The sequence below is a fragment of the Amia ocellicauda genome, chromosome 1 (assembly GCF_036373705.1).
Source record: "Amia ocellicauda isolate fAmiCal2 chromosome 1, fAmiCal2.hap1, whole genome shotgun sequence".
Lineage (NCBI taxonomy): Eukaryota > Metazoa > Chordata > Actinopteri > Amiiformes > Amiidae > Amia > Amia ocellicauda.
This window is the reverse complement of record NC_089850.1, coordinates 47,772,045-47,796,596: the sequence shown is the minus strand read 5'-3', so window position 1 is coordinate 47,796,596 and position 24,552 is coordinate 47,772,045. Positions and strand designations below refer to the sequence as shown.

At 38.9% G+C, this 24,552-nt stretch overlaps 1 protein-coding gene across 1 annotated transcript; it reads right to left on the bottom strand.

Moving 5' to 3' along the window:
- Window positions 1-1,063: 1,063 nt before the first annotated feature.
- On the bottom strand, window positions 1,064-24,552 carry gopc (golgi-associated PDZ and coiled-coil motif containing). Its single transcript, XM_066707671.1, has 8 exons — window positions 23,998-24,552; window positions 11,698-11,862; window positions 8,065-8,240; window positions 7,443-7,608; window positions 6,864-6,959; window positions 6,399-6,563; window positions 6,076-6,250; window positions 1,064-5,907 (listed from the first exon to the last, which is right to left on the bottom strand). Exons 1-8 carry the CDS (start codon window positions 24,268-24,270, stop codon window positions 5,789-5,791), a joined length of 1,335 nt encoding a protein of 444 aa, XP_066563768.1. The 5' UTR covers window positions 24,271-24,552; the 3' UTR covers window positions 1,064-5,788.

The window sequence follows — 24,552 nt, the reverse complement described above, 5'->3', positions numbered from 1 at the left end:
ACTGCAGAAACCCAACCGTATCACTTTTATGAACTCGTCCCAGCAGGTGGGTAAGCAGACTTACTTTAGAAATAAATTATCCATTCTTAAGCAGTAAGGTGTCGTTAAAAAGTGAACTGAACCCAGGCTGTGTGGGGGGAGCATTATGTGCAGGCATCCTTTAGTTTTCTGCTGGAAAGTGTTAACAATCACACAATATTGTAAATTGCAGTCCATCATTCTCACATCTGCAGACCATTCACAGTGCTGGCCTGCTCCAAACCTACCACTGGATCATCTGAGAACAAAATATCAATCCCTCTGATAACCGCCGTCTTCCCTGGCTAGGGGCTTCTAAACTGTGTGTGTGTTGGTGGTAGGTTGGAAGGTGTCCTTCCACATTAACCATCCTGCTAAAGGGTTGTATACCCAGCCTTTCAAAGCTACTTTTACATTTCTATCAGTATGGCATCAGTCATTCCTAGAAATCCAAAGTGTTGCATCTTTGAATTGACTCTTTGGTTTTACAAATAAACAAACTGCAAATCTGACATTTAAAGCAGTTGGCAGCAAGATGTAATAACATGTTGTACAGAAGGCGGTTTAGGGGAAAATACTATTTTTGTTTTAAGAGTAATACTCATACTATCCTCATTGAGTAATTTACAATTTGAAGCAGGATGACAGTTAATTTGTATCAGTGCAAAACGTAAGCAGAATTATCCAAGGTTGTGATTTCCTTGGCACAAAGACAAAAATCTGAAAAATCATAATGACACGAATACCTGTATTTCTGCTACCTAAGAAAGGAATCCAAAAATAGGCAAATATCCTATATTTAATGCTAAAACATGAACTGCATTTTAATGTAATTCCATTTAAGGCTTCTGATGAAACGACTACAGCCTGCCTTTGTGGGATTTATTACAAGAAAATCAAGGAATCAATTTCCAACAGCACAAGGGCCCATCATTTTAATTTGTTTTAAATTATGTACTGTACAGGACTAGGGGTGACCCCTAGTGGTTGATAAGTGCACAGGGACATTAAAATATATAAATGTTGACATAACTACCAACACACATTCCATTTCAGAAACTAATTTTATTGCACAGTTCATTGCTGAATAAAAACAAAGGTGTGAATGAAAAGGTAATGTAGGATAAAAGAAGCATCCCACCAGCTCAGCAGATTGTTGAACATGCATCTGGTCTTTTCTACAGCAGATGGGATTCTCATCAGTGTGTACATGGTTCTAAAAGCTGAAATATTAGATCATTTTAAACATTTTAGATCATCATTCTGTGTACTTTCTGGTCTGCTCAAGTTACTAAAATGCAGAACAGGAATACATCTCTCAGAACAACAGATATTTCTAAGCTATATGTACAGATACTCATGCGTGACAGGCAGGACATATGGTCCTTAGTTATTGTAATACATGATAAAAACAAGCACATGTGCCTCAGAAGTTTTTTTTAATATCATCTGTACAATTTTCCCTTTAATTGACAGTTGTGGCAATTCTTTTGTATTCAGCAATCTTAGTGAAGCTCCAGTATGTCACTGCTTTAATGAGGCAGTAAACACTAAGACACGAACTCTTACCCTGCCCTTATTATCAAGGGTGGCTTTGGCTTTGGTGTGTGATCACCTTTCATACTAGAACTCACCCTTGTCTGATCTAAAGCAGTAATACAGCAACCATCGAACTCAGAAGTGGGGAAAGAAAAAAGATTTACCATCAAATAACAAAATTAATGTTTTAACAGATGTTAGACATTTAACTTACACATTTAGTGTTTAAATTCTACAAAATGAAACCATGCACTGACCCCATCTTTTCCAAATGTCTAATTTATATTTACACAGGCATGGGTATAGAGTATTTAATTCACACTTCAGGGATTCCTTTCATGCACACATAAGGGAGCTGTATGTTTTTTTCTACTGGTTTTAAATTCAAGAGACAAAAAACATGTAAACACATTTATTGACCATAATTCTAGAGTTCATGGTGCTTACAAAGTAGACAGAATAATTAAACTGTCAGCATTACAAATAAACAATGTCTCTTTGGCTCTTTTGAACTTAAAAGGTTTTATTTCACAGGTCCGAATCAAGGTCTGTGAAACCAGCCGAGTGTAATTTTTTGTTTTCTAAAAACAAGAATATAGTGAAAACCTGAATGTTAATGGGGAAACCAGGTACCAGGTAGAAAATTCAAATTAAGTGGAATAAGATACTATATTTAGTCCAGGATCTGTTGTTTTATATAAACTATTTCACAGATACTGCAGGTATCAAGAAACAGGAACTGACATTTTCAGGCCGGGCGTTTACAAAAACCAAGTCTGAAAATGGAAGTTCTCCTGAATATGGCAATCAAATGCATCAGAAAACAGAATAATTTTGAAGCCATAACACTTGAGGACTGGATTTCAATCTCGGCAGATTGTGTGAAAATAAAGACGAAAGTGAAGGTAAAACAGAAAGATGTCTTACCCAACACATCCGCATTGGCAGCTGAGAAAATCGTTGCTGTAATAGCAATGATTCATTCAAAGCACCCAAGTGAGCAATACGTTTGAATCCAAGTCTATAATGGGCAGTGTTCTGAATAGGTACTGATTAAGAGACCAGCGAGATGCATTTCTGTAAACCACCTTCCAATAACACGCTGGTGGCAATGTGTAACCGGAAACTACAGGAAAATCCTTCAGATGGTGAGGCCTGCAGTGTCTTGTACCTGCACAGTGCACACATTATAATGACAAGGGACGGACAGAGGGATAAAATAATACCTTTCCAAATTTCTTGCGTTTTCATTGGAGCACTGTCATTTGTACAGCACATACAACTTCAACTTGTATTCTACATCTGCGTTAGCATTTAAATGAACACATGGTATGAAAAGCAGTATGTGTGATGGGACAGTATCGACAGCACTATTTTTATACCCTCTCAACAATCACTAGCGTCTCCAATGGGACCCAGAGGAGACGCCATTGAACTTTGAAGAATGTCAAAGTTCACTTCGCACTGGCTTTGGCAACAATTACAACACTGTTAAGGCCGAAACGATACTAAGGTACAAACTGAAAGGGGGGTTTAAGAAACTGAAATACATTTAAATTTTATTTAAACATCGCATATATGGTATGTGTATTACTGAAGTATATATTAGAACAGAAAATACAAGTTAAAAACAACTTCATGAGACCAAATAATATCACATTTCTCTCTTTTTTTAAGAAAAAAAAAAATCCAGTGATGAATTAGGGAAAAGTGTTTTGCTAAAAAAAAATCAATACATTTAAAACAGATTTGGTTCTATAAAGCAAAAACACTTCAGCTGGTAAACAGTACAAAATATATGAACAGCATGCAGTGGCAAAGTCTCTCATGTAAAAGCCTGTCGTTCCACAAGCAAGATACCGATACAGAAAAAGCCCTAAAATGCTGTGATAGTCAGTGTGTTTTTAAATTTCAGCTATTTTATAAACCTGACTAAGTTCAAGTACAGAACAGAGAAGATAATGGAGATAACTGTGTACACATCGGTTTCTCTTTCTGTGGGCGCTATCTGCCATTTCCACCTTGATATCAAACTACTAAAACAAACAAAACCATTGACGTATAGAAATAAATGACAATACTGGATATAGACCTCAATACCAAGAGAGGGTTATGAACCCACAGAAGTACAGTAATCAGTAACCTCAAAACAACAAATATATTTATACATAAATAAGAGATTCATTACAGGCTCTGAAATGGCCCAGTATAACTGTGTTACATTGTGCTGTAGTAGTAATACATCAGTTTATTGCTTTTAACTAAAATGCCTATGTTTACTTCTCGTTTTAAAATAATACAATTATACGTCATGTGCTGCATTGTGGCTGTTAAAGCTCATTATACATTATAAGAAATTAAATGTTTTACAGTCTTCCTTCGTCCCTAGGCTTCAACCGTGTAGCCCTGAAACAGATTAGCATATCCAGGCTTTTTACTGGATGTGTACATGTCTTTGGATGGGGGATTTTTTAAACTCCTTTCCCTAAAAGACAGCACTGGGCGAGAAAAAGACCACAGTGAACGGGGTGTCAAATCACTGCACTGGCTGTAGGTGGGAGAGGGCACTTAATATTAAATATCAAGGGTAGTGGAAGAACAGTTATGATGACACTTCACTCCGCATAAAGACAAAAAATGACAGTGACTAGAAGATGCCCCTTCATATGTAGAACTGTACTAACAAAATTAATAAATACACTGCACTTTTTCACATTATACGATACAGCGATGCAAATAATGAGGGAGAGTGTGCTTTCTTGGTCTTAAAGCAGATTTCCATCTGGGTATTCAACACCATACTGTTCTATTTCTTACGATAGATACAGGTTTTCAGCAGCATAGCAGCTACTGCACAGTAATATCTTGCTAGCACTGTGGGGTGGTAGAAACAAGATGACTGACTAAATGTAGTTGCACCATTACGTTTTTTTTGTATTCCATAGCAGAGAAAAAAGGTATGACTATAGCAGTATCCATGGCACAGAAGTCTGTCAGTAAAATAATAAAGTAAAAGAAAAAAAAATTGCATATCAAATTCGTAGTAATTGAGAGTCTCTGGCAGCCTTACAGGCAGTGAGTAGGGAGTCTGTAGGATGCACTCACTTCTGACAGCATGTACAGAACCTGCTAGTGCTCACTGTATTACCTCCCAACTATATCACTATTATTGAATTAAGGGTAGATTTGTCTTCATCAGGTTTTTTGCTCATTTGATTTTTGTTTTTGCAATCCATCGCCCAGCTGCACTGAGCCTAAGGCACCACGTGGGAATATGTTCTGAAACTTAACTTACTCTGCGATTCATTTGCACCAGGCTGACACTGCATACCTAAGCCTCACACACTAATGTGTGCCGGGGAATATATATCGGTTATGTATGCTTCCATTCTCTGAAACACTGCTTCAAGACTTGTATAAAGATTAGAGAAATCTATGTATCTACTAAAATCCTTTGTCAAAATCCTTTCCTTAACATACTCGAATAAGAAGCATAAGAATACATAAGATAGAAAAACACTGAAAACGTGGCCTGCTTTGAAACCCCCAGGACACACATCATTGTGGTGACTGGAAACCATTCTTTGCTGCCACACCTTCAGGTCACATTTTTGTATGCCGTTAGCAGAATGCAACAGAAGGAAATAAATGCAGTCCAAATACAACAGGTAACGTTGTTCTGAAACTTCAAATAGACAGGAGACGGTACTTATTATCTCCAAATCTAGCTGTGTCAGAGAAGTGCACAGATCAATACTTTAAAAGTTTGTATAATATGTACAAAGGGAATTAAATCAACTTCAATTATTCTTTCCTGTACAATAACCTACTGGATCAGGCCTCTGCAACAGGCCCCAGCGGGTCAGTAACAGCAGACATGGGCGACACGAGAAACAATGAAGGGGCGGGGAAGTTAATACCATTCAGGGCCTATCACACACTACATCTAAGACTGTCCATCAGACTACAATATCCTTCCATGTCCTGCTTTTCAGAGCTTCAGTAATATGACAGCTTTTGTTATGTTGTCTGTATGGCTTATTACTGCGAAACAGAGACAGTAACATTAACTCTGCATTGAAGTGGTACCAGAGCAACAGCATTCATCTTGCCTCACGTTCATGCATTCTCCCGTTGACTCCAGTGCCGTCCATTCTCATAAAGTACAAAACTCTGTTATTTAAAACATATACAAAGTCCTTCCCTCCCTTCTCTCCTCTCAATAGCTTGCCTATGACGAGCTCTTGGCAGAATCTGCCGGCTTGGGGGTCATCTCCTCTGACGGCGTTTCGCTTGAGAGTCCCGTGTCTCCGTTCTCCACGCCGTCGCTCACAGAGTTCTTCTCCAGGGCTGGGGAGCAAAAGAGTGAAGAGGGGAGTGTGAATCGTAACAAACATACTGATCTGAAAGTGTGTGTGTATTGGCTATGAAAGAGAGAGGCGGAGAGAGTCACTAGTGGGAACCCGTGTGTAAGAATCTTCCCGGGCTCTTACAGATGTTTCGCGGTGCCGAGTTTACCTTGCAACGACGCAGTGTCTGCAGAGCTGTTTTTGCGGTTTGTCGCCGAGCCTTCCTCCAGCTCGTCGAGGTACAAGCGGTAGCGATGTCCGCTGTCATCCTCGTATTCCACGTTCTCATCATCCGAGTCCACCTCCGGAGCAACGTACACAACCTCGAACTCAATCTCGCCCCTCTGGAAACGCACGTAAAACAGAGCCCGTTACAACACGTTGCCTCTGGCTACCGTGTCCCGCTGTTCGAGAGAAACATGTAAAATCTAGGGTCTAGCTGTAAAACTGGCAAAATGTCTCAGCGGATGCAAGCGGAGAAACATCTCTTACCTGCTGAGACAGAATGGTGACAGCTTCTTTGTGCTTGGCGTCCCTCAGATTAATGCCGTTTACAGCGAGGATGGCGTCGCCCACATGCAGGCCCCCACAGCGCTCCGCGGGCTGGGTGGGGTGGATCTCCGATATTAGGATGGGAACGCCGTGCTCTTTGCCTCCCTGATCACAAGAATATCGCAAAGTGTAGCCGAAAATCCATTATTTTTGGTTTTATCAACAAGGACAACAAACTCTTATTTCTCCCCACTAAAACAGCACTGATAGCAAGGTTTTTTTAACAGGATTGAGAAAATGTATATAAAACTGCATTCAATTTCACTTTCCCAGTCTTTCTTTGCTGAGGGCTTCATATAAAGTCACATTTAAAATACAGCAATCAGCCTAAAAATAGGCATAAATAATACTGAGACAATATTAAAAAACAGATGTTGAGAAGAAAAAAAAACTAATTCTACTCACTGTGATGGAAATGCCAAGCCCTTCGTGATCTTCTTTAGACAGCAGAACTTTACGGATCGGCCCGACGCCCTGAGTCTTCTTCAATGCATCCGTGTCCTGCTTGAGCATAACAGGTATGTCACATATTTTAACTGTTAAATTCAAGCAAACAATAAATATTCAAAAGACACACTATTACTCCAAATACTCAGAGACTGCACTATTTGCATCAGCCCTCCTTGAAACATTAAATGAACTTCAATTAATTTATCAAGTCAATTATTAAAGGTTGTTTTATTTATTTCATGCATTTGGAACAGAAGCAACTAAAATAAATATACAGTATCTATACGAATAATATTTTCTAAGAGGATGATTTGCAGGATAATTTTTTTGAAAAAACGAACCGCTGTAGTAAGTTTAGTCAACTAAATGACTTTCGCAAAGCACTGTAATACACACCCACAAGAGCAGCAGACTGCAAGGCATGAGACTAAGTACTATACAAGAGATTATTTGGGTCAGGAATGCAGCACACATGCAGTTCAGTCTCCCGCCCCAAAAGGAGTCAGCTAGGCATATTTAAAACGCATCTCTTACATGTCCTACTGGAGAGGCCATGGGCTTCTTGGGGTCATTGCGGCCCCGACAGGCTCGGATGACCGTCTTGTGCCGGTGAAGATGAATCTCTGCCTCTAGCTGATTCCACAGCTTGTCGTGCGCTGGGCCCTTCATATCCCGGCCGAGCAGCTGTATTTGCTGCACCCTGATCAGGTGACAAACAAACGAAGCAAAAACACATTTACTCTGCTCTTAAAGAGTTCTTGAGAATCTGAGCTGCAGTTTTGGCCTAATTATCCCACCCATATTTACTTCTATTATTTAGGACAGCTTACAATTGTGACATTAAATCACATTATTTAAGTACCCATTTATAGAGTCCTAACGTAAGAGCCCAAGCCCTTTACCAATTCAGGTAAAAACGCATCAGCGGTAACACCTGTATCTCTGTGTTACTGTTTGACCACAAGGCACTTTACTCAAATATCAAATCTTCTACCATTTCTGGTTGCACTGATTACAGCCAAAACCCCTGTTCTGGGGAATTAATGAACAGCAAGGTATGGCTTTTATCATAGGGTGGCTTTGAAGCTGATAATCAAACTTTAACAATCTAGACCAATGGCACCAAAGTTTGACCAGCATTTGACCTCTAATGTACCTCCCAGCCAGCTCTTTGTCCAGGTATTTGGCCGCCAGCCGAGCCCCGTACACCTCGGCCTGCAGCACGGCGATGTGCCTGCGCAGAGCCTCGTTCTCTTTCTTCAGCAGCTTCACCTCCGCCTCCAGCTTCACCTCTTTCACCTTCTCCTTCTTGTTCGCCTCCAGCTCTTTTTCCTGTAAGGAGAGAGAGAGAAAAAAAAAAAAAAAAGAATTAGGGCCAGTAAGTAAATCTGGAACGATTCAAAGATGGACTTTGCAATGCATATTTACAGGCCTACAACCTATTCAGCTGGGATTTAACAGCTTGACTCTCTTCATCATTACTTTTGATGAGAAAATATTTGTACTTTTTGGTCTACATTTATCCTGTGGCGAGGGAAGTGGAGTATTGAAAAGCCCATGAATATATGAATAAACAAATACACAGACTCAGTTACTTCATTAATTAATTCATTGATGTGTTTTTACATGAACAAGATCCACAGCTCACCCATGCGGGCCCGGCCCCACAGGCAGGACTGCCCCATCAAAGCAAGGCCCAAACATGAACGGTTCCATCCGAGACAAAACTGCATTCCACATGTGTGATGCATATGGTAAATTCAGATGGCAATATTGCTTCACATCGCTGCTCCATGCGCAGGCGAGAGAGCAGTAGCAGTGCAAAGTGTCACAGATGCCACAATAAATGAAGTGGATGAATCCCAGAATATTTACTTCATATTTTATTGACAGATCCTTTCACTGCCTGCCAATCAGTTTGTCTAGTCTAAACTAAACACACAGCTGAAGGACGATCCACAGGAATTGAAATTGAATCCAGCAGCACTGTGTTTTCTGGTCAGTGATGTACTGTACACAATCATTGTTTGGTTTACTTATGACATGTCAATACACAAGATTTAAATTAAGGATCATGCAGGCAGTCTTACTTTAAGGCTATAAATGTCCAGTGGGCTTATTATGGTTTCCAGTTGTGCAGGTATCGGACTATGAACCATATGAAGATACAAATGTTTATTTAAAATAGAAGAAATTAAGTCAATTGCAGCCAATCCATTTCTTAGGTAGTTACAAATCAAGGGAATTTGACTGTTTTTTTCCCCCACTTTAATTAAACCAAAGTCAGGACAAGGGAACACAACACACAAGAGATAAACATCATCACACAGGCTGACACAGAAAAGCCCAAGTTATCTGGGTCCAGATTTGTAAAAGCTTTTTTCTCCTCAAGATATTGTATATATGATTTTCTACTTTACTACATATTTGTAACAAGTAACAATCTAACAAAAACAAATCTCCTTGGAGATGACAGGAAATTGAAAACCCCTTCATCCCTTGCTGAAACTTTCTCCTTTCATCTGAATCTTTCATATGTAATCACGCATGGATGCAGATAACAAGTAGAAAACAAACTGGCTAAAACTTTTGGAAGTGGTAATTATTCAAATTGAAGTCCTTTCAGGACATAGTGAAATTGTGTCCCTTTAGATAATGTTACAAATAAATATTTATACAGAAGAATGCTGTGGGATTGCATAGTAGCTCTCTAAGAGACTGAAACTACATTTTGTTTGCAGAGATTCTGGTGCTTAACCAAGACATCTTTTCAGACAGTACTTATAATATTAGTCCTTTTATCCCTGCTAGATAGCACTTCACTGAGTTTTATTTGCTTCTTGCGTTCTTGAGTGTTTCCTCCTTGCTCCCTTTCCTGTAGCCCTTGACTGTGACCCAACATCTTGACAGCACTTAGCTTTTACCATCCAGGATGTAGGACCTCACTTACTGTACTTGCCTGTGCAAATTGTAAATTGGAAGTTGTAAAATGTATTATATTTTAAATTGCTATGTTGTATGTAAATTGAATTTGTAATAATTGATGCTGAACTGTATTTTTGCACTTTGTTTTGCACTCATGTTGTAAGTCACCCTGGATAAGGGTGTCTGCCAATAAATAAAAATTAAAATAATAATAGTGCTTTACTGAAAAGAGTTCAGACAGAACATGAAGCTGTGATACAAATGTTAAAAACAGGCGGGTATCACACCACACTTACCATTTCCTCCACAGAAGGGACAGACTTAAGACAGAAAAGAAAACAAGTTTTAAAGTTAGAAAGTCAATAAGGGAAGTCAAAGAGAAGATGGAAAAAATGTCAATATCTATGAGGTTTCTTGATTAAGTAAATGTGCTTAAATCAGTATAAAGCCACAAAACAAATATCTGTGAGTTACCCAAAATTAGCGATTCGATTTTATTCTCCGTATCTAACACTTTCATTATTGTAATTTTTGATAAATAAATCCTTAACAACGTGCTAAGTAAACTTTAAATTTGTAAAAATCAGTTTGAGCAGGGACTGGTGTATATAATAACACATTGTTCCTTTTTTCTGTATGTGCCTGAAAGGCAGAGCTACCTAAACTGTATCTGAAATATTCCTACAACCCTTTAAACTTTTTCCCTTCCCATATTTCACAAATTGAGTCAGTATGGCAGTAATGTTAGTATTATTAAAATGTTAACATGGAAAAACACCAAAGTACAAGAAATGTTTTTTTTGCACCAAAATATTAGTCATATATTAAACCACTACATGTAGCCTACTGTACTCCTACTATTTATTACTAAATCTCTTTATAAAAGTATTTATTACCTACTACTAAGAGTAATTTAATATTAAAAAATGTAATGGCAATTTTCAAGATGAGCAGTTCTCACATCCTGCAAAATAAGCATTATTAGTATAGTTTACCATTCCTTTGGAAAATCAACTGTTCTGACAGGCAATTTGTGAGAACCACTCAGTACAACATTTATTATTAAACCTAAAACATCAATACTATGGAACTATATATAAAAGACTTTAAATTCTTGGACAAAAATTGCCAAGATGGCCACCCTGTAAGGCTGGTTTGAAATACAATTTGGACAAAGAAAGCCTGTGGACCAGGAGTGGCCTGGTTACTGCCCTGGAGAAGTTAGAGACAAAAAACGAAAACCACTGAGCAACGACAGATGTGCTTCATAGTATCCATCTCCATCGATACTGGGACAAAAATACTAAACAACTGGCTGGGTAATCTACAAAACTACAGGTTTGGGTCCTTAAGCCAAATTGGAGGCATTCCTCTGTGTAGTCACATGCCTACTGAACCCATGAACAGAAACCGCAAACAAGAATGTGGTCCTACAGAGCCTGACATGCCGTCTGAATACACAAACCTCAGGCACGCTGCGTGTGAAGTGACCTTTCCTGCAGCTTTACTGAATTAACTGATAACAATGCCACTGACATGGAGAGCCAAGGCAAAAGCTTCTGATAAGCATCTCTTTCTTCTAAGCTCCTGGCTACTGCGCCTTGCAGTGGAAAATGTAAAAACAGCTTGATAACAACCCAGCTTCAAGACAATGCAGTTTGCCTGTCAAGAACATTATCTGGGTGAAAGAGACTGAAGCTTGAAGCACCTCTTAATTAACTTGCAGCGTAGCGTGAGACTAATACTCAGTGTTGTACGTTATATGAACATGCATTGTACTTTTACATTGTTCACTTTGTAAGCAGCATTGTGACCAGGAAGCACTTAAATCAGAGGCAAAAAAAACACCAATGCGTCTACCCACCAATTTGGCTTTGATGGAGCCCGAGTCCACATTCTGCCCCGTCTTGGAGTGGAGCTGCAGCTGGATGGCATGAAGCTGCAGCAACTGGCCATGAACCTCCTTCTCGATCACCACCTTCTCCGCCTGCACATTGGTCAGCTCCGACTTCAAGTCCACCAGCTGGGCCTAAGACATAATAAGAGGGGACGGCAGGGAGTCAGAAGACTGGAGGCTTGGCAGGCCAAGCATCTCAGAGTGACTTTCACCTCTGTTTGAGAACGTTTTATTTAATGATGTCATTTAAAGGTCCTATTTCACATATCTTTTTAATATAGTTCTGCAATCTGTAATTAAGCATCCTTAAATGTCTATTAATTTCAATTGTGATTTGTAAGTGATTTCCATATGTTCATAGAATGTTCTGAACATCATACTGTATAATAACGTGGAGTTATAGCCTGTCTGCTAATATTATTTATAATGAAATTATTTATGTTTAAGCAGATGCCCTAACCCAAGGCACAACAACACTGGTATAGCATTACTAATGTACATTGGATAAGACTGTAAGCTTCACAGGCAGAAAAGCTGTACTAGGAACCCTCTCTGTTCTGGTCACCTAGAGCTCCCTGCAGTGCCAAACATACAGGATCAAGGAAGTATAGTGGTACAGGACAGTATATCTTGCAATCACCAGAAACCTTGTTGTGATGAGCCCTAACTCACTAGTGCTTTGACTACTAATATGCTGCCACTTTCCAGATTCCATAGAGCCGGAAGCAAAACACGCTTGGCAGTTGGCACAAAACAAAGCACATACACAGCTGCGGGGTTCTGTCTGTACCTGTAGTCAGAATATCACACTGAATTTGGGGCCAGACAGACTTGAATACCAAATACTTACCACAACACTGTTACATAGCCACACATAAGCTAATCTCTTCTTGACCAAGCCTGAAACTCGATAACCAAGGCATTTATATCGATGTGGATTGAAATCAATGAGCTTGCACTGTATGGCCTGTATTGACGATAAGGAGCCACACAAAGCACTGACCTCCCCCGCACATTTCAGACAGACCATGATTCACCTGGTCGCTGATTAACACTTGTTGCATCATTGTATCCTACATTTTCAGTAGAAAGGGGTTACATTTAAGTACCCTGTCGAACACTCAGACACATGAGAGGATTAACAATTATACACAAGCATGAAAGAATAACTATAGGTCTACCACCCACAAAAAACACGACGCACCAGAGTAAGAAACTTTCAACTACAATAGTTTCCCCAAGATAAATATATCCTCTTATAAAACAGAACTTAACCAGTGCAACGGTTTTGAAATATAGAATAGCTCAATAATTTATTGTGGTACTGAGTGCATTCAATGTCAGGAAGGAAAGAGACAAAGCCACTGTCTGCCAATCAAACACCTCAAGTAGACTGAGGGACTCCGGAGTGGCAGCCTGAAAGCCGTGACCTGGCTTCCAATGATCAAACATGGCATCTATTGATACAGGCCTCAAGGCCATTTCCCATTGCTGTGAATTGACAAACCTTTTATTTAATCATATGTCTAGCTAATATGCTGATCTCAAGTGGTTTATCTGAAAGCAACACCCGGGTATCCTTTAAAAAATTATTAATGTAGAATAAAATTTGTAAACGAGTATAAAAATTCAAATTTTAACTTGGAACAAAGTCAGTGTTGTATTCAGAAAGAGGAAAAACCTGAACAACACATGTTATAGTATGAACTGGTGAGCAAGGCTTTTATTGCATTATTTAGCTCTACAGAATGTATGCCTACTATCCATGCAGTACATTTGTTTTTAATGAAGAACCATAACAGATATTCACAAATACAAATATAAAATAAAAAGTAAAATAAATCTCTGTCTGCTGTGTCAGGGCTGAAGATTCTGACAGTCTAGTCCTTACAATGAAAGCTTAATAAATAAAGTCAGCTGCAATGTCCTACAGAAACATTGCAATCAGCCCCACCCTCTCTGGTAAAGCCTGCATCGTGTGCTTGTGTAGGCTAACCTACACGCAAGGAATGAGGCGTAGCATGCTACACTGACGTCAGAGGGCCCTCATTGGTTGTGTTTTTCTTTAGACTGTACTGAACCCCGAATCTCCAAGGGGGCAGGATGGGGAGGACCAGACACACAAGAGAAATGTTTTGCTTCATGTGCGTTTGCTAAACTGGTGACCTGTTGAGGTTTACTGTGACATAACACAAGTGTAGACAATGGAGACTACTGTAAATTGGTCTCTAGATGGCAATTACCATTAACAAGGGCCTTGTGTTATTGGCTTTACATTGTATTCTAACGATCGACAAAAAAAAGTTCTACATGTCTGGGTACGGCTTGGCAAAGTCAAGTGGGTGAACCAAGCTAGTTCTTCAGTGGAAGTAGAACTGGATATTTTATTAATTCAGTGCTCATGTACAATTTCCAGATGACTCAATACTGCACTCAATATAATAAAAACAACATTTAAAATGAAGTCCAGCTTTTATTGTGAAATATGATAGGGAAAAACACAATGCCTACTCACTGTAAATCGAGCTTAACAAATCCATGATTTTTTAAAGCAGAGACGTAAGCAGACGTTTTTGTTTTGTTTTTTTATAATTAGCAAAATGTACATTCTTGCTGAAAAGAACAATAATTCAGATGCATAAATAACTTATTTAAAAACATCTTAATGTTTTCTGAAAGTACAATAGTTAGAATTAAGCAGGATGGAAGAAATATCGAGCTCAAGAACACACTGGACATGAGTCTTAGAAACACAGGTATTGCAGTTGCCTAAACATACTCACTCTTGTACATTATCCATTCTTCAGAAAAAGGTTTTGCAGTTTCTATTTTTGATCAGTTCAATCCCAAACTAATTGTATTAGATGTATGTATTGTGCTGAGAGGCCTAATCCTGTGTACAGTACATGAAAATAAGCCTTTACACTAATACACTAAGTCAAAGAATTACATCTTATATAAAAACTGGGAAAAATTAATTGTAAATGTAGTGTCTTATGTTTGAATTCAAAATACAGCCTCAGCACAGCCTGTTATTCATCATAGGTAAAACCCACTGTGATACTTGACTTCACCTACTTCCATAGTGTTACTTCAAACTTACTTCTCTTTTGAATGGAACCCACATATTAACAATTACGCCTCTTCACTTAAAAATTTGAAGTTGTTTTATTACAATTCTTATCCTTATATGAGTTAAAATTAAAATGTAACTTTTTAGATACAACTTGGTTGTTACAATCAATGTAGTAAACCCTACATTGTTGAAGGTAAATTATATATATATATATATATATATATATATATATATATATATATATATATATATACACACATACATACATACATACATACATACATACACACATACACACTCACCTAAAGGATTATTAGGAACACCATACTAATACTGTGTTTGACCCCCTTTCGCCTTCAGAACTGCCTTAATTCTACGTGGCATTGATTCAACAAGGTGCTGAAAGCATTCTTTAGAAATGTTGGCCCATATTGATAGGATAGCATCTTGCAGTTGATGGAGATTTGTGGGATGCACATCCAGGGCACGAAGCTCCCGTTCCACCACATCCCAAAGATGCTCTATTGGGTTGAGATCTGGTGACTGTGGGAGCCAGTTTAGTACAGTGAACTCATTGTCATGTTCAAGAAACCAATTTGAAATGATTCGACCTTTGTGACATGGTGCATTATCCTGCTGGAAGTAGCCATCAGAGGATGGGTACATGGTGGTCATAAAGGGATGGACATGGTCAGAAACAATGCTCAGGTAGGCCGTGGCATTTAAACGATGCCCAATTGGCACTAAGGGGCCTAAAGTGTGCCAAGAAAACATCCCCCACACCATTACACCACCACCACCAGCCTGCACAGTGGTAACAAGGCATGATGGATCCATGTTCTCATTCTGTTTACGCCAAATTCTGACTCTACCATCTGAATGTCTCAACAGAAATCGAGACTCATCAGACCAGGCAACATTTTTCCAGTCTTCAACTGTCCAATTTTGGTGAGCTTGTGCAAATTGTAGCCTCTTTTTCCTATTTGTAGTGTAGATGAGTGGTACCCGGTGGGGTCTTCTGCTGTGGTAGCCCATCCGCCTCAAGGTTGTACGTGTTGTGGCTTCACAAATGCTTTGCTGCATACCTCGGTTGTAACGAGTGGTTATTTCAGTCAAAGTTGCTCTTCTATCAGCTTGAATCAGTCGGCCCATTCTCCTCTGACCTCTAGCATCAACAAGGCATTTTCTATACAGTTTAAAAATACCCTGGGAAATAAAAAATCACTCTAATTTACTGCATTTCTCAGCAGCCCCCATTCATTAACCTGTAACTTTTCCCTTTTTATTCCCCTTCTCTGTAATCCCCATGTTTTGTAGCTTGAGAACTCAGTATAATATGCTATTAACAGGCAATGCCCCATAGCCAGAAACTGAGACTTGCAGCTGTTAAAGCACAAGCCAGCACTAAGTGAGGCCCTGGCTACAGAGCACAGTGCAGCTGCCTACCACCATTCCCCAAGCAGAACTTCCCTTAGAGAGAGGAGCAGGGGCACAAAAATAAGGAGACCCCTCAGTCTGCCATGGGTTACTATCTCAAAACAACTGTCACAATAATGTGTGCTTGATTCGGTTTCCTTGTGAAGAAATGACAGCCTTCCTAAGAAGGTCCTTTGCACACAGCAGGGCCAGCAGTTTTCACACGATGAAAAACTCTCCTCACTACGTCTGAATTGCTCATTTGGCCTGATGAATTTCTTATACTAACAAAAATAATCTAGAAGTGAATTTGTAAAAATGTATGTTTTTATAGCATCTCTTTGAATGGGTTTGTTCATTCTGTCAATGTTGCAAAGTGACTTCTTCAACTCAAGACTGAAGACAGCAAAATCTTAATGCTGTGGAATCTCAATACAGAAACCAACTACAAAAAGGAGGTTACAGTCTTGTCTGGTTGTTTCATTTAATGTTACTTGCTTACCAATGTCTATTGCAGCCTTTTGAAAAAATAAAGGATTGATCATTTGAGCCATGTGAAACAGCACGTGTACAATGATTGCGTCTTAAGGATGTCAAAGGATGAGGAACAGAATGTGCAGATTAAGCTTATATTCTTGACCCACTAGCGTAGAACTCCTTCACAGCAAATTCTTGAGACTCTGGCTCTTGGCTTTATGCCACAAGAAAGCTTTCTCAAAGTTAACAGTCAGGAGCTCCCTCTAATGTGCTTATCTTGCAAAAGCAGATGGTCACTGGCAAAACATGTTTATCAAGTGTGCGGTCAGCTACTGACACACCTGGCATCCTCTGCGTTATGACAAAAGCATTTCACCATTGCACACGTACAATTTTCTTTCATGAAAACTGCGAGAAGTATACAAAGGTCAGGCCTACAAAATGCTTGTTCAGTATTGCGAAACTCTGTGCTGCGCCATTTCCTATGCAAAAATCCCACTGACAAGCCAAAACTCCTGGGTTTTAAAGATGTGTTATAAGTCAACAAACCTCAGCCTGACAAAGATCATACAAATTATAATAACTGAGGGATATAAACATGACCCAGCCTACTGTGAAAGTACTTGTATTCCTTTTTATTTTAGGTTTCCATGGTGATTCGATTCTAGAATGTCAGTTGTACTTCTGCTCATTATCTTCTGCAAGACGAGGTCATAGGAGAGAAAATTAAAAAAAAATATGAATAGATACAATTATTACATGGTTTACAGTATTAGTGGGCCTTACTCAAGTAATTTGTGGAAAACAATGCACCAAAGCACAGTTGTGTGCAATATGCAGTAATCCTTATGGAAATGTAATGCATTCAGCGGCGTTCTTACCTTTTGTTTCAAGAGATACTGTGAAAGCAGAGCTGCTGTAGTTAAGGTCTATAATGCTCAATACAAAATCCCACACATACAGTACAAAATGCCTTCCAGTTTATTTCATGTTTCAGAACTGATGCTGTACTATTTGTTAAAACAGGAACAAATTTAAAACCTACCCTTTGGGATTTTCAGTAACATTCCCCAAAATAATCCAACAGTATAGCGCAGCATACTCAAGATGTAATCAGGGGATACCCAGCCAAAACATGTTTTAAATTAATGTATTTGTTGGTCCTAATGTAACGTAAACCTATTGAATCAAATTGTAATTTCTGTTGATTATGTAATTGGAAATAATTACATAACACAAAATAGACTAATACAGTAATTTCTTCCACAGGTTTCATGATTATTCAACTGAAAACACTAAACTCTTTTTTTCAGTTCTCATTTTAAGGTGTATCCAGTAGCTTACATCTCCTGGACTATACTGTTTTAGTAAGACATAGTTTCAAAGTAGTTATTTCTGCACAGCGCTGTGGATTCAGACTAATCTTTAAAGGAAAAGTTTTATTTTTCCGAGTATGGTTCACAAGAAAAAAAAGATAAAGTGGAAATTATAGTGTTATTGTATTTTGTGATCTAATTCTTTATAGTGTCTGATGACATTTTATTCTGAATAAGATTTATGATCTGATATTAGTACATAAACAAAGAACTGAAGAGCAGAAGAGCTTACTGTTCCTTCAAATTATTTCTCATTCTACAGGCTGAATAAAGTTATTCAGTTTGCCTCCCACTTCATTCTACCGAGCTTATTAAATTCTGGATATTAAATGCTTGGCATAGACAGTGCAGTTGTATTCAGACTCAAGACTTATCTTGTTCAAAATGGTAACTGAACATTTTTATTTTATTTGATGTGTTAGAAGACATGAGGTGTGCATTAATGTTGCTGTAAATATGATGAAAGGCATGATCCCGCTTCCATGGCCTAGACCACATCAAAACGTTGGCCTACCTACAAATAGTAAATTACAAACTTGAATGCTATCACACTTCGGTTTATAAGTGGTATAAATTACCATCTGACAATAACTTAAACTGCTGTAGGATACAGGCTTGTACTAGGAAGGCCAAAGTTTTGACTTTACAACATGACAATATTATGAGCTAGTTTCACAGACCCAAATTAGCACTCGTCATGGACAAAGTTATGTAGAGTAGTCCTAGACTACAGTAGGAAACTAGAGTGTGAAACTAGCCAAATGAGTGTAACTAGATTTCCAGATTGGTCAGCAGATAAAACACTGTAGTTACAGTTTAATACAAATTAAGCTGTGTAACTGAAGCTATATTGTGTGAACCATATAATTATCTTTAAAAGCAGAGTAAATTTGACACACCCTTCCTGTTTCAGTTATAATGTTTTTTTAATTACCTTTAACATAATGTAAATGTGGCCCTCCCAGATTAAATTCAAACAACTGAACACAATACATATTCTACAGGTTTTTAAAGCTTACATGGTCCAAATCATAAAATATTACTAAACTACTAAAATGTTACAAACACAAAGTCTGAGCTTCTGTACAGTTGAGACCATGGGCAAAACATTTTGTCTAATACAGGTGTTGAAGATTAAAAAAGGGTTGTCCCATGCAAGAGTACAAGTAATAAATAATGCTTTGTATTCCAAAATATCAATCACTAGTCCTATATACTTAAAACATATTTTGTAATTCTGGGAAAAAAAAGCTTTTATGATCTTTATTTTGAATGAACAACTAACCGATTCCAAATTTAGTCTTTGTTTTGGTAGCTGCTGTTCATCTCCTACATTTTGAAGTAATTAGTCTTGAAGTAAGTACTTCTTCCAGAAGAACGGAGTGCATTCTTGCAGTACTGTATCGTCAGAGGACGCTACAACCTGCTGCTTGCTGGTGCACTGGAATTACATACCCAGACACAAGTCCGCTGGGAAAGGTTCATGTGGGTACAAGCGGAGAGTCAACAGCAGAGTTAAACAAATAATGCAATTTCACTGACAAAGGTGAATCACCAGTTCTTGGTAATTTTACTGGCTGGGCTTCTATCCGTCCTTAGAGATTTGGAAGCTACCACTCCAAACCAGCAGCAAGTTAATTACCAGATGAATCTCAGTTTCCTCAGAATTGGTGCACCTGTGATGTCAACAAACTTTCTATCTTTGGTTGGTTTAAGAAACTCCAGTAGGCTAGATTACGGTGTGTGGTGACAACACTTATCTTGTACTCCAAAGACTCCACAAGTAGAGTAGTCAGGTAAAGTTGTACTTGGATAATCAAAACCATGCTATTTCAGCCAGTGAAAAACTGTACAACTTTAATGGATACTCTAACAAATATAGAAAATACATCATAGATAAGATGAATGAACAATATTTATTACACTAGATGAATAGCATTGTTGGGTGTAAAGGTTTCCAACTTCAACTTCAACTATATATCAGTAACAGATTTGTCTACAGCAAAAAGAGGACCAACCATCATGCTACACTGAAGAAATTAGGCACTGGACACAACTGGTGGCAGTCCCCAAAGGACATGTTTAGTATCAATAAAGAAGTGTGTTGCTAAGCAGCAGTGGTATATAACACTGCCTACTTGTACAACTTATCTAGGAACCCACTCCTTTCCCAGCATTCACCCACAAAGCTGAACCATGAGCAATGCTGACTAATAATAAATATACTACATGGTCAGATTTTCGTCTTATTTTGTCGCTCCTTGTGGATACTGTTCCACGATTCTTTCACTGCCTTATGTATATAGTGTTTGGAGTGAAATGTTTTGTTTGTTAATAGCTATCAGCTTTGGCTAAAACATACCAAAATGAAAGCTGAAATCCAAAAGGGCAGAGAAAACCAGTTTATCTACATGAACTATTTGGCTATTACGAAATCTCACTAAATCACAGAAGCAGCATGTGGAAGCCAGTTCTAATACATCTAATGCAGGTTTTGTTGATGTAGTGGGCTATAATTATAGTTATAATTATAATTTTTGCTTCTTAAGGTTCTCAGTACTTAATGCTCTTTGAATCCAGCAGCAGAGCAGTGGATTAGGACTGTTGGGAAACGTTGAATAAGGTACATTCACATCCCAGAGTGATATAAAATCCCATATCCCATATGGCATTTATTATAAAATAATATCTACAGTACAGTAACAGGGTTCACCACCAACTCATATCTGTGAAATGCAGTAAATATATGCAACTACTCCTAAAACTGAAATACCCAAAGTAGCAATGCAATAACGTTTACTGTTCAGCTGTCAGTGTAAACGTATGTTTTCCTAATAACCTTACAGAAAATATCATAAATCACATTATGATATTAGAAACAAATATCAAACATATAAAGCATATTATATATATATATATATATATATATATATATATATATATATATATATATATATATATATATATATATATATACACACACATACATACATACATATACACATATACACTCACCTAAAGGATTATTAGGAACACCATACTAATACTGTGTTTGACCCCCTTTCGCCTTCAGAACTGCCTTAATTCTACGTGGCATTGATTCAACAAGGTGCTGAAAGCATTCTTTAGAAATGTTGGCCCATATTGATAGGATAGCATCTTGCAGTTGATGGAGATTTGTGGGATGCACATCCAGGGCACGAAGCTCCCGTTCCACCACATCCCAAAGATGCTCTATTGGGTTGAGATCTGGTGACTGTGGGTGCCAGTTTAGTACAGTGAACTCATTGTCATGTTCAAGAAACCAATTTGAAATGATTCGACCTTTGTGACATGGTGCATTATCCTGCTGGAAGTAGCCATCAGAGGATGGGTACATGGTGGTCATAAAGGGATGGACATGGTCAGAAACAATGCTCAGGTAGGCCGTGGCATTTAAACAATGCCCAATTGGCACTAAGGGGCCTAAAGTGTGCCAAGAAAACATCCCCCACACCATTACACCACCACCACCAGCCTGCACAGTGGTAACAAGGCATGATGGATCCATGTTCTCATTCTGTTTACGCCAAATTCTGACTCTACCATCTGAATGTCTCAACAGAAATCGAGACTCATCAGACCAGGCAACATTTTTCCAGTCTTCAACTGTCCAATTTTGGTGAGCTTGTGCAAATTGTAGCCTCTTTTTCCTATTTGTAGTGTAGATGAGTGGTACCCGGTGGGGTCTTCTGCTGTGGTAGCCCATCCGCCTCAAGGTTGTACGTGTTGTGGCTTCACAAATGCTTTGCTGCATACCTCGGTTGTAACGAGTGGTTATTTCAGTCAAAGTTGCTCTTCTATCAGCTTGAATCAGTCGGCCCATTCTCCTCTGACCTCTAGCATCAACAAGGCATTTTCTATACAGTTTAAAAATACCCTGGGAAATAAAAAATCACTCTAATTTACTGCATTTCTCAGCAGCCCCCATTCATTAACCTGTAACTTTTCCCTTTTTATTCCCCTTCTCTGTAATCCCCATGTTTTGTAGCTTGAGAACTCAGTATAATATGCTATTAACAGGCAATGCCCCATAGCCAGAAACTGAGACTTGCAGCTGTTAAAGCACAAGCCAGCACTAAGTGAGGCCCTGGCTACAGAGCACAGTGCAGCTGCCTACCACCATTCCCCAAGCAGAACTTCCCTTAGAGAGAGGAGCAGGGGCACAAAAATAAGGAGACCCCTCAGTCTGCCATGGGTTACTATCTCAAAACAACTGTCACAATAATGTGTGCTTGATTCGGTTTCCTTGTGAAGAAATGACAGCCTTCCTAAGAAGGTCCTTTGCACACAGCAGGGCCAGCAGTTTTCACACGATGAAAAACTCTCCTCACTACGTCTGAATTGCTCATTTGGCCTGATGAATTTCTTATACTAACAAAAATAATCTAGAAGTGAATTTGTAAAAATGTATGTTTTTATAGCATCTCTTTGAATGGGTTTGTTCATTCTGTCAATGTTGCAAAGTGACTTCTTCAACTCAAGACTGAAGACAGCAAAATCTTAATGCTGTGGAATCTCAATACAGAAATCGAGACTCATCAGACCAGGCAACATTTTTCCAGTCTTCAACTGTCCAATTTTGGTGAGCTTGTACAAATTGTAGCCTCGTTTTCCTATTTGTAGTGGAGATGAGTGGTACCCGGTGGGGTCTTCTGCTGTTGTAGCCCATCCGCCTCAAGGTTGTACGTGTTGTGGCTTCACAAATGCTTTGCTGCATACCTCGGTTGTAACGAGTGGTTATTTCAGTCAAAGTTGCTCTTCTGTCAGCTTGAATCAGTCGGCCCATTCTCCTCTGACCTCTAGCATCAACAAGGCATTTTCGCCCACAGGACTGCCGCATACTGGATGTTTTTCCCTTTTCACACCATTCTTTGTAAACCCTAGAAATGGTTGTGCGTGAAAATCCCAGTAACTGAGCAGATTGTGAAATACTCAGACCGGCCCGTCTGGCACCAACAACCATGCCACGCTCAAAATTGCTTAAATCACCTTTCTTTCCCATTCAGACATTCAGTTTGGAGTTCAGGAGATTGTCTTGACCAGGACCACACCCCTAAATGCATTGAAGCAACTGCCATGTGATTGGTTGATTAGATAATTGCATTAATGAGAAATTGAACAGGTGTTCCTAATAATCCTTTAGGTGAGTGTATATACACACACACCTATACATACATACATCAATAAAACCTGGAAGTATTTTTTTTATAATATGGAAATTAGATTCGTTTATATTAAAATTAGCTGCTTTACACTACATATGTGATAGACATTTGCAGTTACAATTTTACTTCAATCTGTGAGTTTGCAGTTGTGTTCTGTGTAAAGGGGAATATCTAGAGGAAATAGCCACATACAGTCTGTAACACAGGTAAACGTGTTTCTTTCTTTATTATGATTATTATTAGATACTGTCATTATGGTACATTTTAAACTACATAACAGTTTACATGGAAAACCGAATGAAAATACTGTGTTAGTTGTTCTGTACAGAACTTTCACTCCTTAATAGTTAAAGAAACATCATAATTTACTATAATTTCGGGGGGGAGGAAGGATGAGCAAAAACAGAGGACCAGGCCAGAGTGGACCATATTTTATTGGACATCTTGCTGTCCACCGTCCCTACACGTGTTATTTACTAAGCAGGGAAGTTAAGGTGCGCATCCCGCTTACGTATGAAACACCTCAACATAACCTAAAGTAACAATTAATAAATATAAGCTATAGTGAGAGTAATAAAAAAAAAACATTCAATTTACAATACTGTCATATTTAATACGTTGTGTCATCAACTGTGTCGACGTTAGATGATTGCTATGCAATACAAATCTCACTTTACATGAGCACTTTAAACTTGCTTTGCTGGCGCTTATTTACCTCCAGTTTGTGGTTCAGTTGGAAGATGGTCTGTGCTTTGTGGCAAAGCTGGGCGAAGCAGGAGCTGAGGCTGGTCATCTTCTGGCGGCCCTCATACGTGATGTCAGCCTGATCGGGGTCTATTTCTCCGAGCAATAAATCCACGTCCACGAAAGCTTTGTCAAATTCCTTCTCCAGGACCTCCAGCCAGCGAAACATTGTCATCCCGGAACCGGGACCAGTAAGAGCCGAGCCCTGAGAGGCTGGGGAGACACCGCCGGGCGTCGCAGACATCACTGCAGACACTAACGTCTAACTACTTGTGTCAATTCTCGGTCCTGAATACCTAAAATACAGCTTTTAATGATTCTCTTCTGTATTTGATTCGTTTACAGAGAAGTGATTGGCGGTACCGCGGGCTGTCAGATGAATCTGCTCTGTCTCTGATGTCCCTGGTTCCGTCCGGCTTCTGCGGACCAGGAAATCCGAAATCAGAGACGGGTATAATCCTGCGATCGACTATTAATGCCTGCCACACAGCTGGACCTGCGTAGAGAAAAAGCAAGAGAGCGCCGA